General features: G+C 38.8%; 1 protein-coding gene across 1 annotated transcript; it reads right to left on the bottom strand.

The window, feature by feature from the left end:
- Positions 1 to 1,993: 1,993 nt before the first annotated feature.
- On the bottom strand, positions 1,994 to 12,364 carry LOC108605056. The gene is made up of 5 exons (XM_017994623.1): positions 12,288 to 12,364; positions 7,831 to 7,876; positions 7,590 to 7,676; positions 4,044 to 4,314; positions 1,994 to 3,612 (listed from the first exon to the last, which is right to left on the bottom strand). The coding sequence occupies exons 1-5, from the start codon at positions 12,362 to 12,364 to the stop codon at positions 1,994 to 1,996; spliced, it is 2,100 nt and encodes a 699-aa protein (XP_017850112.1).
- Positions 12,365 to 17,671: the final 5,307 nt, after the last annotated feature.

The raw sequence follows: 17,671 nt of genomic DNA on the forward strand, positions 1-17,671 counted from the left end.
GCATGTGTTTAGTTAAAATTCAAGAGGGAATACTTTTAGTTAAATAACATATCGACAATTCACATTGATCAGCTCTAAGGGTGAATACACTGCAACTTTAAAGAGACTTGCCCAACATTCTGATCTATGTGAATTTATCTACTTTTACATAATTTATAAACAAAATGGAAACCAACAACAAATGCAAATTATACAATTTCATTTTATTAATATTTTTTTGTGTAAAATCTAAACCCATTCAAATTGATAATGTATGAGATGCGAAACAAAAATATATGAAAACCTATGGTTAAGCTTAAATATATAATACAAATAAATTAAAACCTATATAGAGTTTTATTTTGGACTTCATATTTTGTAATGAGTCATGGCCAACTTACAATTTTCGTGGACATTTGACCGCGTATGACTTCCAATTAGGCAACTTCTCCTCCTTAAATCATAATTGCTCGATCGAAGCTTTATAGTTGAAAGATAACCATAAGAAGCAGTCGAGCAGGCGTTCCACAGGGAGACATCCGATTTGCCGATTCCTGATGAGCCGGGCACACTTCTAGCCCACCACACAGACTCCTTCTATCGAATCGAAGAGTCAAGAACTTACAGCGAGTGGACAAACCCTTGGAAAATTTCAATGAATGGGAGGTGACTTCAATGCCAAACACACATGGTAGAGGCAACTGGGATGCAATATTTACTAGCCATCAATTTCTTTTTCCCATACACACCCAAACACATCAAGGCAGCCATGGAAAGAGTCACTTTTTTAAAAATTTTCAACTCAGTAGTATGTATACAAATTTCGCTTAGGTACTGGAGCTCAGTCTGGTGGGTCAGCAAGTATTTATATAAATATATATCTTATTTATTTTACATTACTTACCAGTTTCAAGTTTCTATTTAGCTTCGTTATTGAAAGCTCAATTTTACGACGAGTATTGAAAGAATGATATGTAGTTCTTCTTGAATTATAGTTTATTGTTATTGCGCATACAGGTTGTGTATCTAATGTATTTCGTACATAACATAAATAAATCTTTCATGTATAACGTTTTTGTCATTAAGCTAAATTTGTGGACATTTATTTCAAATTCATGTTGAAAATATTGGCAAAATTTTGATAAAAGTATTAAACTGCTTGCAGGAATAGTTATATATATAAAAAAAAAAAATAAAAAAAAAATAAATAATAGTAATATTCATAATGATAACACGGACAATAAACAAATTGTGGGGATACTGCAGCATTAACTAGTAAATAAATAAATAAATAGTATAAATAAATAAATTAGATGCGCTCCATGGAAAATTAACAATTAAATTAATAACTTGTAATAATAATAAGTGGTCATAAGTATTTATAATCGTAACAAGTTGGAAAATTGTTTTTCGGAGAATTGGATGCGAATTGGCGAGCAGAACGGAACGGAACGGAGCTTAGACTAAGCGCTTAAAATATTTAGTGACTAATTGAAATATACACATTTCATGTAAGTATGTGTATGTGTGTGCGTGCAAGTGTGCGTGTGAGTCTATATAAGAGCGAGAGAGTTGAGAGATAGAAAGCTAGACAAAAGCGTAGCCAGGAGTGTGGCCAAATTGGTCTATTTTGTTTTCTTTTTTTTTCTGTCTGCTTAGCACCGTTATAAAGTCAAACCTAGGCTAAAAATAAAGCATATTATGTGTATTTATAAATAAAACTAAGCAAGTTTGCTTTACGACTACCACCATAGCAAAAGAGAGAGAAAGAGAGAGAGAGGGAGAGAGTGTGTGCGAGTTGAGTTTGTGTGTGGGTGTGGTGAATTTCAGGTCGTGTGTGTGTGGGGAAAGATTGAAAGGAAAGATGAACCCAGTAAGCGGCTTGAACTATGCATCTAATTAATTTAAATTAATAATTTGCAATTTTGCGTAAAACAATTAAACTAATGAATAGCAATTAGCATTAGCGTTGCCGAAAAAAAAGCAATAGAGGGCGCTCGTCGCATCGTTGCACTTATAACAATGTGCGCTTCTTCGAGAGCGTGCCCTGGAGCGCCTCGGCCGGCGTTGGTAAATGCATAACAGGCAACGCTGCTGCCGCCGCTGCTGCTGCCGCTGCGGCCAGCTGCGGATTCGTAAAAGCAACCGCACGCTCCTTGGCCGCAAACGAGGAGAACGGCCGCAAGCGCACATAGAGCACGGCGGAAATCAAACACGAGGTGACCAGTATGCCCAGCAGGACAATTAGCGTTATGGCAAAGCCCGGCGTGGTCATGCAGATGAGTCCCTCCTCGCGCAGCGGGAATACCATGGTCTGTGGTGAATTGGCGGCCATGCTGCCGCCATCGCTGCTGTTGCTGTTCTTCTGCTGCTCATCGATGGCAAAGGTCAGATCGCCGGAGGAGACCACCTTGATGATGCGATTGAGACCCACCTGCTCGGTGGGCGTGGCCACGGCACGCACGCGTCGCTGTACGCGCCGCTCATCGCGACGCTTGCCAATGGCGCTGGCCACATGATAAGCGTCCGCATGCAGCTGCGGCGGCGGTCCATACTGCGACTCGGGGCCCACCTGCAAGTGATGCACGTCCTGCAGATTGGTCTCCGCCGAGCACTGATCCGGGCAGTGGTAGCGACAGATCTGTATGGTGCACTGGAAATGCACCTCCATGGAGTCGGGGAACTTGAAGGCCTGGAAATGCGCATAGGACAGCACCGAAGCGGAAGCACCAAAGTTCTTAATCTTGGTGAAGCGCGACATCAGCTTGGGACGCGTCACGCAGCCACGCTGATCCACCAGCTGGATGGGCGCACGCTTGCCGTCATGGGCCACGCAGTTGCGCACCAGCATATCGAACTTGGAGTCGTCATCCTTAATGGCCAGCACCATGGTCATGGTCTGACCGATCTTCACCAGCCCAGAGACCTCCGAGGCCCACGGACCCTTGCCCACCTGTATCTGCATCCAGCAGCCCACATTGTCGCCCGCGAAATCGGCACGCACCACATCCAGCATGTCCACGGGGAAGGGGCGGAAGGTGACGCTCTTCTCGTACTGATCGTGCCACGTGCAGCGCAGCTTCCTCGCCTGATCCCACACCTCCTGCACTTGCGGATCATATTGGATAACAATGATGTTCTCAAAGTACGTGCCCGCGCCTGCTCCGCCGCCAGCCCCATTCTCATGCCCATAGCCCTGGTTATAGTTGTCCGTATTGCCCGCAGTGCCGCACTCATGCAATCCGATGTCAAAGCTCGCCGAGCTGCGACCCAAGCCCGACGGCAGATGAACGCAGTTCATGTTGCTGTAGTAGCCCTTGGAGAAGACAATGCCATTGAAGGGCTTGTCGAACTGGACGAACACCTTCATGCCGTTCTTCTCACACTTCACATCCAGCGAGACAATCTTGGGCATATCCTGGACTGGCGCAGCCCAGATTTCGTTATTGCTGGAGGCGCCCACGCTCAGATCGGGCAGCGTTTGCACCTGCACCTGTTGCACTTGGGGCACGGGTGGTGCGCGCTGTGGCGGCGGCGCTGGCGGTGGTGGTCCCTTATAGAATTGCACGCCTGGCGGTGGTGGTGGTCCGAAGGGCTGTCCAAAGCTCATGGGTATATTCTGATGATTGTTGCCTGTGGCAAAGAGAGACAAAGAGTTTTTATAAGTAAGCGCATTATTTTCATTGAAACATATCGATAGTAATTAAATTTATGCAATAATCAAAACAGGGAAAATTTCTATAGTAATTTATCCAATTGGAATCGGTACTAGCTAAATTTTAAACAAATACGTAAAATATTGTGGGCGTAAATTAGTTTTTTTCGCATTTCAAACATGGAAATTAAAATTTCAAAAATAAAATCAATCATAGGAGTACCTACAGACCAAATGTGGAAACTCTAGCTCATAAGAGCTATAAAGACTATAAAGTCGCGGAGTTCTTCAAACGGACATGACTATATACATTTTTTCTAAGTGTATGAAAGTGTGTACATATTATAAATTTTCAGAAACTTTTGTTAAACATATTTGCAGTTAAACTTACTTCTGGCTGGTCCCAGGCCTAGGCCCAGTGGGGCAGCTGGTGGTCCATTGTGTGCATAGTGCACCTGCACTTTGGGCTGCTGCTGCTGCTGTTGTTGTTGTTGTTGTTGTTGCTGTTGCTGCTGCTGTTGTTGTTGCTGGTGCTGCTGCTGTTGCTGTTGTTGTTCCTGTTCCGATTCAAGCGCCATCTGGTCCACTTCGTTGTCATGATCCGAAATGCCCATGCCGAGCTCATCGTCGCCGCCCACTGACTTCACCACCTCCACCTCATCCGCGCAGGTCAAGACGAGCTGCAATACATACAAGAGCGCATACACATATAGAAGTGGGTCAACAAACAAGAGTCGCTCGCATTAATAAGTTGGCAACAACATGTGGCCAGCATGTCAAGTAAGTACAATGGGAGCAGAGGCTGCTCTCAAATGCTCGCATGCCAATGCCAAAGCGAATGGCGGATGCGACTTGTGAATCAATTGCATAAGCCAAGAGAAAGAAAATACACAAACAAGAAGTGTAACATTTTCACTTTTTTTCTTCTTTTTTTTGTTGTTTTTGTTGTTTGCTTGTCAGCACCAAGTGCTCCAATTGGCCACAGATCCGCCTTGTGGCCAAGCATGTCAAGGCTGGCACACTTGGCTAGTATTTATTAGACTAAATGGAGTAGCCAAGTAGCTGGAACTAAGAAATCAGTCAATTACTGACGATAATTAAGCGCTGAGCTTACTGTCTAGCGCATATTTTAGATGCTCATCGATGCTACGATATATAGGCCAAGCATTTGAGAAATGGGCGCTAAGCTGCAATTCTTGGAGAACTGAAACATGTATACTATTTAAGAGTTGCATGATTTGTTTATATATATCGATATGTTTACAGCTTTATCCAAGCTATCGATACGAAAGTAATGCTGTCAAAATTAATCTACGTTTGATTGGATTTGAACATTACTATTTTTTGAGAGCAAACAGTACAAATGTATGCTATTTTATCGATACTTATCGATACACGTTCCATCTATTTATAGTCTCTTCAAGCTGCTTGCTTCTGAATTGAAGCTAATTAGTTCTTGTTATCGATACTATCGATGGGTTATTTTTAAGCTATTACTATTCTTATTTGCGCAGTTACTTTAAAGTGCCTTGCTCTACGAATTTTGGGGCAGACCCAAGCGCAATAGACTTGGTACTTTTTTATCTTCTTCTTCTTCTTAGGCGCTAACTGTGCCGCCACCGAAAACAACTTTCTCCCCGGCAACAGGCATCAAAAGCATTGGGGATGTCACATAATCAGCGCGATGTCGTTTGCTTTGGCATCCTGCGCTAAATCCTGTTTAGGTAGAAAGTGATGTGCCCAGGCACACACACACACACACACACACACACACACACACATACATATACACTTGCATGAAATAAATGGGCAAACAAGTTCCGCAAACATTTAAATTGCAAAAAATACTAAAAATACAAATCAAATCAAATGCAATAAAAGCAACAAAATGTTAGAAGCTCAGCATAAGACGTGATTTGGAGCAAGTGAAGCGACCAGGCTGGCCATGAATAACAACGAGGCGAGACCAGACCCGAGCTCTCTGACTAGACTGGAGACCAAAGAGCAGCAGTTGAGGTTTTGGTTTCGCTTAGATTTTAGATTTTTGATGCGCGTGATCCGGTTCCGCAATGCGATAGAACTTGCTGTCACTTGCTAGAGAGAGAGAGAGAGAGAGGGGGCGGCGCAGATGCGGGGGGTACGCTAGGGTGGTTGCATGCTGCGTTAATAGAAATGTATGTCAAGTTTTTGTTTTTGGCGACAGGCAAAAATGCCCAACAAAAAATAGTCGTGAGTGTTGGCTGTGGCAAGTTGCTGCTGCTGTGGCATGTTGCAGTTGCAGCAGCTGCTAATGCGACAACTAATGATGCCTCTGCTGCAGCCGGAGCTAAAGACGGAACCACAGGCCCGACACATTGCCAAAGCCGGCTGTTGTTAATCTTGACCTCAACCAATGCTAACAGAAATATAAAAAAAACTCACACACACACACAGAGACACACACATATCGAGTTGGCTGTCTGGCGCTGCGTCTGCGTCTGTGTCTCAAGTCGGAATCTGGCAGCGCACCAAATCGAGAGAAAGTAAACGTGCAACAGCAGCCAAAGCAGCTTGCAGCTTGCAGCTTGCCGCTTGTTGTTGCTTAGCTTGCCAAGCTGGCCAAAAAATCTGACTAAGGTCAAAGTTGAAAAACTAAGCACTGAAATAAAAGGAAGAGTTTTTTTTTTTTTTTTTGTTTGCATGTTGCCTTCAGGCAGCCGCTTTGCTCGGTCGTGCAACATTGAAAAGGGAAAACATTTGCTGCAAATTGTGTCATAGGCTTCAAATTCAAAAAATTCCAACTACTAATTGCACACTTTCTACCGATGCTAGCATATAGACAATGGTTGTTAATGTGTGAAGATTGTTTTGAGTATTTGAGTTACTTTTTTAAATGAATCTATGAACAGAATAATAAATTAATAAATAGCTAGTTATAAATATAAATATTGAAGTTAAAATTTAAATTTATAAATTCAACATTTATATTTATAGCTAGCTAATTATTAATTTATTATTCTGAATATAGTAATATAATAATAATATACTCAAGCTATTTTAAAATATTTATAAATCATCTCAAAAGGTTTGCATATTTTGTAATGTATTTTATATAAAGAAAATATATATATATATATATTTTTGACTTTCATTTAATATCATAAAATATTTAAGTTTCGATTTCTAATTTTTCTCATGCATTTTTTTATATCCGTATATATTTTTGAATTTCAATTGGTATTTATTTATTAATTAGAATTTGGCGTGCTAATTCCTTCAATTTGTTTTGATGCATTTATTTTCTAAGTACTAGTATTTAGTATTTCTAGCAGTTTTGCTTCTTGTACATTTGTTTAATTATTGTTGATTTAGTTGCTTATGATTCTCAAACTGTTTCTATGCTAACTTTCTTAGCAAAATCTTCTGCTGTGTGTGTGTGTTCCAGTTTATATTTTTGGTCGAGCTTAACTCTCGAGAACTATTTTAATTGAATTAAGCAGAAATGAGAAGCACTCAACTCAAATGTAATTCTCATTGTCATTAACTAGTTTAGTTTAGAATAAATTTCTAATAACAAGTTCACATAAAGGCCAGAGAGCTGTGAGAAAGCGGAGACTTTTACTTTATTATAACTAATATGCAGTTAATTAAATTTGAACAAAGTGTAACTGTTGTCGCTTTCAATGGGAAAGTCTACACAGAAGTATTTGCAGCTTAATGCCAATTAATTAATTATTAACAGCAAGCAAATGGAAACGATTTAAACGAAAGCCCGAACACCTTTTGGACAACAAGCAATTGCCAAGTTAAGATAATTATCAAAAAGATTTTCAAGTGTAAGCGTATTAATGAAAATATTTATATGCTTGTTGGCGCTTGGCTTAAATTGATATTAATTGCTGGCAATGTGTGTGTGTGTGTGTGTGTGTGTGTGTGTGTGTAAAGCGGCTTAGATTGTATGGTTTTTATAGCTCACCTGCAGTGAAAGGTAAATGATAAGCGGCAGCCAAATCTTTTTAATGCCGGCACGCTGTCGTCTTTGTGGTTGCTGCTGTCGCTGCTGCTGTTGCTGCTGCTGTTGTTGTGGTTGTTGTTTGATATTTGGCATTTGTTGTATTTGTTGTTGCATGTTGATAGCTGGCACTTTGCTGTTGTTATTGCGGTTAATGTTTAAAAAAATGACGCTTAATGCGTTAATATTGTTGTCATGAGCGCGCCTTTTGTTGTTGTTGTTGTTGCTGCTGCTGCTGTTGTTGTTGTTGCCTGCAATATGATTGGTAGTTGTTGTTGTATAAGAAGTAGCAGCAGCATTAGAAGTAGCAAACACTAGAAAGTGTTTGCTTGTTACTTTTACATATTTATGCTTTATTATAACAATTATTATTATTATTATTAATATTATTGGTATGCTTGGTTGTTGTCTTGTCGTTTTCGCTTTCAGTTAATTATGTTTTATTACTTGGCAAAATTGCCGCTTCACTGATTGACCAATTGACTGCCTGGCTGACTGATTGATTTAACAATTATAGGCTCTAAGCAACAAGCAAACAGTTTTAAATATAACTGCTAACTGTGCGAAATTTCACTTAAGTTATGAACAATGTTAGAAGCCTGAACATGTTGCCGAAGAAGAAGCAGCAGCAGAAATTGCAGGTGAAATGTGTTAAGAGGCGCCACATAGGCCAAAGTGGGTTAACAGCAACATGGTCTATAGACAAATACGTCAACGTGTTGAACAATTAGAGGATCGTTTGGATCGTAAGTTTAGAGACATAAGCACTAAAGTTTATTTAATTGAAAAGACTTTATGAAGCTTACAATACGTTTTTGTATTATATTTATATTTCAAGAGAGCTCTAGGTATTCTAAAGTTTTATTTAAAGCATTAAAACTATGCTAAAAATTAATAAAATTATTATTAAACTGCAGCTTGGTTTTTGCCTATTACTTAATTTTTATTAAATACTAACATTTTTATCTACTCAATAACTTTACATCAAAATAATAAAAATATCGCATACAAATTATTTAATAAGCAATAAAGAAATTAAATTACAATTTTTTCTAAACTTAATTTCATAATAAAAGTGACTGCAAAACTTGTTTAACACTAAGAATTTTAATTCTATAGAAATGTGACATAGAGAGGAAAAAGAAATTACTTTAAAATAATAATAATAAAATATATAAAAATTGCTGCTAAATACTGAACTTTGAAACGATTTGGAAATTTATGCTTACAACTGCAAAAAGCATATTCCAATATCAAAAGATATATATATAATATATTCTGAACTAGCTAATTGCTGCTGCTAATTAAGTTGCTTCTAAACAATTAAGCATATTAATTTAGTGTATGACTCTATCTGACTGTTGGAGAGTGTGTGTGTGTGTGTGTGTGTTACACTGGCCTCAATTTGTGGCAGCTTAGCTTACCTTCGCTTGAACCAATTCCAATTGGCAAGTGCGCCGTCGAGCAATTCCAAATTCAATTACAATTTTAGTTGTTATGTTTTTTTTTTTTTTTGATTTTCGTTGGTTTTTTTTGTTTTTGTTTTAAGCAATGCTGACAAACAGGATGTGTTTGTCGATGCGACTTTCGAAAGCAGTTGCTGTTGTTAGTTGCTGCTGCTGCTGCTGGTGTTGTTGTTGTTGCGGTTGCGGTTGCTGCTGCTGCTTACAATGTTGACAATGAAACCGTTTGGGTTGCGGCTGCTAATTGCAGCACAAGCTGTTGCTCTAACTTTAGTTAGTTTACACAATAAAAAAAATTGATCAAAAAAATGTATAAAATCCACAAAAAAAAGGATGTTGCAAGCACGAAAGAGAGACAGAGATAGAGTGAGAGAGAGATAGACACACACACACTGATGCACGAACACAAGCACTGGCAAATCAGCAACTGATTGTTGTTGTTAATTCCTTGTTATATTGTTAAATGTTTTGCCGTTTCGTGTGTTGCTGTTGTTTGTGGTTTGTTTTGTTATTTGTATTTTGGTTGTTGCCGCACGCTGTGCAATAAATGTTGCTGAGAGCAAAACGCGTCTGGTCTGCGCCGTGGGTAAGCGCCGAATGCTGCATCCACCTGCTTTCTCGTAGCGAAACACTTCGCATGCGCAACGCCGCCAACAGCCACGAGGCAAGCAGCGCTGCTGACGCTAGCAACAATTGTTGTAGCCGTCGTTGCTGCTGCTGCCGCTGCTGCTGCTGTTGACGGCGAAATTTCTTCTTTTCATTGAGAGACACTGAGACATGAATACAAATACGGTAACTCAGGTATCGGTATCGGTATCGCTGCTGCTGCAAGTGTAAGTGTATTGCCGGTTGCTGCTGCTGCTGCTGTGGCATGCGTTGCTGCTGCTGCTGTCAGCGTGCAACGGTTTCCCCATTCGTCTGTTTGTTTATACTGGGCAGATACAGACGAGCACGCTGTGGTAACTTTCAGTTGCAATGGGCAAGCAAATGTTGGACACAGACGCAGACGCAATGCCAAGCGACAATCGCTTGGACCAAGTCCTCAAATTGTTTGCACTTTCTATTCCCCCCTTGCTCATCTCCGCTCATATCGCTTTACGCAGCTGCAGAGCAGTTGCTGTTGCTGTTGATGTTGCCGTTGCCGTTGCGTTTTGTTCTCATGCTGCAGTCCGGCGTCTGCTTGTGGGCGTGCCCTACGCCCTAGCTTTGTTTGTATGCGTCTGCTCTACTCTTCTGGGTGGGCCGCAGCCCTAATAGCCGGCTCGCTTACTCGCTTGATCGTCTTTATTTTTTAGTTTTGTTTTTGTTGGTTTTGTTTGCATTGCCCCGTTTTGATTATTGGCTCGGCAGTCACCGTAATGTTTAATCGATTGTTCCACTTTTCCATGAAATATATACATACGTATTGAAGTTTTTTTTTTTGCTTTTTGTTTTTTTTTTTGCCAGCGACAATGGCAATGACGCTGTAGACGACGACCCTACTCCAGTCTTCGTTGCCAGCAGCAGCAGCAGCAGCAGCGTCTTCAAGTCCGCTGCCAACTGGACACTGGACTTGATTGCTGTTGTTGTTGTTGTTGTTATTGATGTTGCTGGTGCACGTTACATTTGCTGCACACTGGTACAACAGCCAGTCAACGTAGAAAAATAATGTCAACAATATAATATGATTATTCGCAATTTAGCATTAAATTAAACAAAAATAATAATTACTTAATAATTATTAATATTACATTAAGCGGGATTAAAAACGCTGTATATATATTTACATTCGTTTCAATACTTTTCTATTAATACTTATATTACCTATCGGCATAATTTTTAATGTTTAATAACTACATATTTCATATAAATTATTATTTGCAAAACTTAAAAATAAGTGCTTGCATTTAATTCTTATGTTACTAATGTATTGTTTTATTTAAATCAAAAGTAAGAGTTAAAATTAATTTTGTTTACAAAATTAAAATTATTTTTGATGAAAGTTTTGAATGCAAATTAAAAATAAAAGATTTTGCTAATATTAAAATAATATTCAAAAAGTAATTCTTTTGTGGTGTTAGTTTTGTTTAAGCCAATACAAAAGTTATATTCTGAATTTAGTTTTTAAAATTAAAAGTATTTAAAATAAGAGTGTTATTTAAACCAATATTAAAGTTTTTATTGACGAATTTTTTACGGGAGTGAACTTTAAATTGCTTAAGTTAATAATAATTTTTAATATTGTATGAATATTAAAAAATGAACCAAACTTTATTTTAAAACCTCTCGATCTTATTTTGGAATGATAATGAAAATTAATGTTTCACATTCCTGCTCGCTCTCAATTTTATTACATTTCATCCCATAATTAAAATTTTTTTATTCTCTCGCACTCTCTTTCTAAATATTTAGCTCTTCTTCTCACTCACTGCTTTGATCACTTTTCGGTTTTCGAACTTACAGTTCGGTTTGCATTTTTTGCTTGCATGTTGCTCATAGCTGGCCCCACTGTGCGACTGGCTGAGCTGGCGATTTCATCGCCATTTACAAGTGAAGTGGACAGTTTTTAGGAGCAGCAGCGTCTGTCTGTATTCCTGTTTGCCTAAGTATGACCAAAAGACTCGTCTCGAAATTGGAGTAATTTCATCGTGGCCAACTCGACGGCGGCAAAGTTGGCCATGAGCTCGAGTTTGAGTGGATGATGGTTCCGCCTAAAGTTGGCCAATGGAGCGCTGCTGCCGCTGCTGCTGCGGCGTCTAACGCTGCGCCATTAAGTAACAAGCGGACGCTTGTCGCGCCACAAAGTCTGCCACAAAAGCAGTTTGCCAATTACTATTATTTTTTTCGGCTAGTTTGCATGCGGCACAAACAAGCAAACAAACAAACAGAATGCAACAAGTGCAACACAATGTGGCAAGCAAAAGAGAAAGACAGAGGGAGAGAGAGAGAGAGAGACAAGCGACAAATTGGCCAAAGGCAAAGGGTCCACGCATGTGGCACGCAACGAAAGTGCCGCCCCTGCAGTCCCTGCCACGCCCTGCTGCCGCTTTGGGCCGCTTCAAGCCATGGTTGTCTTATTAAAAGTATCTTGTTACTTTCACCAAGCAGCAGACTTGAATTGCGCTTCAATTTCACACACACACATGCTTGGCCAGAATGTTAGGGTAAACGGTAACGAGGGGCCAACGAGGGCAGTTTATAGCGTTCAGTTGACACTGACCAATTTTGTTGTCTCTCCCTTACTTCTCTCTCGCTCTCGCTCTCTGCTATCATCTCATGATCAGCGTTTTCCATCATCTTTACTCAGTTGCAGGCCGGCCGGCAATAAAATGCGCTGGGAAACGTTTAAGACTCTACATTGATAAATTCAACTCACAGTTATCTTTGATGCGATTACACACATACATGCATGTCTTTTGTATTTATAGCACATACATATATATATATAGTATGTATGTACACCTGTCTCGCATAATGTTCACTCTATAAAGATGATCCATGTGAAAGTGCGTGAGCTGCAGTGTGAGCATAATAATAATTTAGCTCTGCTTCAATTTCATTGTTTTTTATTTATTTCTGTCAAATAATCGTTAGCTGTAGTTAAAAAAAACCAAAAATCAGCAGTGCATTGCTTTTAGAATTAAATTCTTCTTTGGACTCTCGCTGTAAATAAATATTTCGAGCAATTCATTCTCTCTATGTTTTATGGCTGCTACGATTTGGTTTTAATTATTTAAGACCAAACCCGCTTGGAACTTCTCTGGCATCCATGTATTGTGCACTTAGCTAAAGCGATAAGTCTGGGCAGCATCTTAATCAATATGAAGATAATAGTGCAACTCTGAATAATATTTGTCTAACTTTCTCTCTATATCTTAATTTTTTTTTACCTATCTATTAAATATTATAAAAATACATAATAAAAATAATTTTCAAATATAATATTACTAGTATGTATAATTTTTGGTCACATCGATCTCTCTCTTTCTCTCTCTCTCTATCTCTCTCTATCTATCTTGCTCTCTCTATCTTGCTCTTCCTCTCTCTCTCTAATAATCTTATGACATATGTGCGCCATTTCTTTAAAATATTTATACTCTTCCTGTTTATTATATTTTTATATATCATACAACAAAGAAGAACCCAATTCTATCGCTTTATATTATGTTCTTACTACTTACTACATCCTAACAGGCATAAGGCTTATTTAAAAGAGATTTCCAGGATAATGAGCAACAAATGTTTCAATTTGTAAAATTAACGCAAATATTTCAGATTTTTTGGTATAATTCCTAGGTTTGGACATAGCAGCAAATTTATGAATAATAATAATTATAAGAAGGCTGAAAAAGATCTAAGCAGTAATTGAAATTTATTTTTGAATTGAGAATTTTCACGCCGGCAACATTTACTTTTTATTTTTGTATCTTGTTTGCTTTGGGTGTGAAAATATGGAAAGTGAAAAATGTGAGCTATGCCGTTGAATAAATTGTCATTGTTGTTGTTATTTTAGTTGTTGTTGTTGTTGCATTCTCTGATTTACGTGACGCTTTTGGGCTTAAAGATTTATCGCGTGAACTTGTGGACAAGTGTTTATTATTTGCATAGGCCAATGATTCACAAGCTCTGACTCGCCCTCAACAACACACTCATGTGTGTGTGTGTGTTTTAGTGTGCATGTGTGTGTATGTTGCTGTCGTCAAATCGCCCAGTAAATCCTCTTTGCACGCCAGTTTCTAGCAAGCTATTTGGGTCGCTCGCTCTCACAATTTATTAGTTTAGTTTTCATTGCATTGACACTCCATCAAACGAGTGCCTGTCGTTTGTCATCTGCCGCATGAAACTTGTTGTTGTTGCTGCTGCTGCTGCTGCCACTGTGTGTTGCCGGTTGCTGTTGCAAGCAATAACCTTTGGCGCTGGCTAACGTTCATTATTGTTTGGGTTACAAGGTGGCAATTGCAACTGCAACGACCAAAGTGAAAACACCAAAGCAAATGTTGTAAAAAAAAAAAACATAAATAAAGTAAAGTAAAAAAACAGTAGCAACAACTGCCATTAAGCAATGAGAAGACACTTTTTTTTTTTTTTTAGTTTGTCGGCGGCCCTTTGGAGATGAGGAAATGCAGCCAAAGAATTGGGTTAAAGCCGTTGTTGCCACCATTGTTATTGCCACTGCCGCCGCTGCTGCTGCTGTTGTTAATATTTGCTTGTTTCGTTTCGCTTTTAGCTGTCGCCGCATGCGTGGTAAAAGCTAAAGCTGCTTGCAACACATGCAACACTAAGTCGAGCTTAGAAAGCGGCTACTGCGCTGCGCTCAGCTCAGCTCCTTAGAATCGCCTTCTTTCTTTCTTTCTTTTTCGGTTGTTGCTTGGTATGTGCAAATCTTCGCTCATAAATCACAACTCAAGCTCAAGCTCAAGCTCAAAGCGTAGTCGAGTGCCATTAGCCAAGTGGCAAGTGGCAAAGCGTTAAGACCTACTTGTCGGCCAGATCAATTTCACTTTCTCACCGCCACCAAAAAAAAAAAAGAGCTGAAAAAAAAAAACACAACAAGGCAGCTTCAAAACATTGAAAGTCAATTAGCTGTCGGCTGACCAAAAAATAAGATTCTTTTCACTTGCCTTACTCTTTCTTCTTCTCTTTCTTTCTGCCGCCTCTGCCGCTTCTTTCGCTTTGGGCAGAACTGGAGGCGTTTTGTTCACTTAACAATTATTGCTATTGTTAAGTGCCATTGTGGGCAAATCTCTAAATTATTATTATTAATATTATTTTCTACACACGTTCTCATTCACTCCCCTGACAATTGAGACAATTGACTGACTCGTATTGAAAGCTGACTGCTATGCATATGAATCCTGAATATCTCTCGATGCTGTCAAAATTTACATTAAGTGCTCCATTAGCAAAATGTAGAATTAAAAAATAGAAATTAAAACAATGAAAATAAATGACTTACCATGTTAAAAGTTGTATAAAAATTTTAAATTATTAGAAAATAAATTTACCATTATGTATGCTTTAATAATTTATATTATTAGAGTAATTCAGATTGATAATATTTGATACATATGAAAAAATATATATAATTATTATATCCATTTTTATATTATTGATTATACTAATTTTAAACAGTTTTTATTAGAAATTTATATAAACAATGTTAAGAAAAATTTTATTATTATATTATTTATTCTAAACTTAACGTCAATTAATCGTAAACCGCATTTTCAAAATGTTCTTTTTAATTTGGGACAACAGCCCAGTCGTTGCCCAGTGCCAGTCCACGCTGCAGCAAATCCAGCAAATCCAGCCAGCAGCTCACCAGAAAGTCCAGCAGCAACTGGTGCTGGAGCCGAACAATTTGGAGCAGTCAGCGCCAGCGCAAAATCAAGGCAAGCAACGCTCAGAGAGAGAAGAGCTTCCGATCAGAGCGAAGAAGAGGCAGCAACCTACTGCCGAAACGAGAAGCAAGCACTGGGGTACTACAGCCACGCCCCCAGAACAAGCAGAGGTATTAGAGATGAACATACTACGACAAATTGTGAACCAATGCCCGAAGGTTCTAAAGAGCGAAGAGCGGGAAGCAACTGCTTCCGATCAGAGCGAAGAAGAGGCAACCAGCAGCTCGCGCACAGATGATGAGGAAGAGAATTAGAGCGACCATGTTGGAGCTATGCAGTTAATACTCTTTGTTAGAAATTAGTATAAACTCTAGAGATAAGTGATGATAGTTGAACATAACGATTCAGTAGCGCAAAAGGCTTTGTGAATTCTGTTGAAGCCCCAACTCATGGTAACGCCCCAGAACTAGCAGAGGTATTAGAGATGAAGAAACTACAACAGAAGCTCCGATGGCTTCAGCTCAAGCAGCTGGGAGCGACGAATATATTTGGGCAGTTATTATATTCAGATTGATGTGATGATGTCAAGCGATAAATAAAATAAATAAATTGAACTTACGCTAAGCCCAAGCCTAAATTTAAGCAGTAGTATTAAAGTTTTGAATAAAATTGCTTTATAACTAGAATACAGTTGAGTGTTCTTGCTTTTTAAATTAAATAGCTCAGCTAGATCATAACTATCTGAGTTTCATTAATTTTCAGGTGCTGAAGTTAGTTGGCTTTGGCTCAAAACTCCAACTCATGATAAATATTTTGTAGAGAAAATACGCATGCTGACTCTGAAGTTTCTGAGATGCTGTCCGTCCGTCCGTTTGTGTAGAAAAAACATTGAATATTGCGCACCTGAGATGGCGTCAAAAGCAATCGAAACACACCCACTTTCCAAATGAAAACAAAATCATCCGAATGCCAAATAGCATCACGTTGAAGTTGAAACATTAGAAACGCCACAGACACAGACACAGACAGAGACACAGACGTGGACGTGGACAAGAGACCCAGAAAACAAACCCCAGACCCAGACGTGGCGCAGACATGAGACGAAGACGGCGACGGCGACGGAGGAGACGACAATGATGTTTGAAAAATTCAAATTGAATGTGCCACGCATGCGCAAGCAAATAAAACGCGCTGATGGATGGGGCAAGCTGTAAAGGGCATGCAACGATTGATGTCTGCGGCATGTGCGTATGCCATTGTGTGTGTGTGTGTGTCGCTGCATAATTAAGTTGCAACTTGCAACTGCAAATTGAAGCAAGCCTCGTTGCAAGTGAAAAGCGCGCAACAGAACATAAATTCACAAAATAAATGCTTGTGGCTGTTGCAACAGTTGCAATCGCTTTGAGTGACATGCAACATACATTCGGCTTGCGACAAGTGGAACGTAGAAACCAATAAACAATTTGTACATCTGTGTTTATAATAATACTAAAGCACAAATATTTCATTTGCTTTTTTACCATCAAGATCTTTATATTATTTATCTATAGCTTTAGCTCAAAATTAAAATTTTCTAAAAAAATCTCTGCTCAGTTTTCAACATAGAATATTTTAATTTTACAAAAATTAATTTTTTCAGCCTTTTTACGACTCAAATAAAATTCCAAAATATGTCTTGATTTCTTGAAAAGATAATTTAAAAAATATGCAATATGTTTAGCTTTGAAGATTATATTTTCTGAATTTTGTAGAACTTTACAAAAGCGATTACCACAAGCACTTCTTCAAATTTTCTATTCAAAATCTGTTATATCGTTATGTAAAGTGTTAAAAATAAAAGTACTTATAATACGCATATTTTCCAATAATATTAATGTTATATTAGATTTTAGAATATCATATCAATTAATTAAATGGGTTAATTTTTAAACAGCTATGCTATAAATAAACAATAAAGTACTATTATGCAATTAAGTAAATATTATTTAATGTTGCATATTCAAGGTGCAATGGAAAACTTTCAAGCTTGGATAAACAATTGTGTTTAAATCGGATCAAGTTAAGGCAGCCGAGACCACCCACCCCAGCCTCATTGTACGATGCGCAGTGAGCGACGAGCTGAGCGACGCTCTCAGCACCAGAACAGCGAAGCTCTCGCTCAGTCGCGGGAACGAACGATCGACGCGAGCAGCGCTGCTCTCGCTAAGCGAACACGTGAGCTTTGTATTGACTAAGCGGTGTATACATATGATACATATATGTA

Source organism: Drosophila busckii, chromosome X, assembly GCF_011750605.1.
Source record: "Drosophila busckii strain San Diego stock center, stock number 13000-0081.31 chromosome X, ASM1175060v1, whole genome shotgun sequence".
Classification (NCBI taxonomy): Eukaryota; Metazoa; Arthropoda; class Insecta; order Diptera; family Drosophilidae; genus Drosophila; species Drosophila busckii.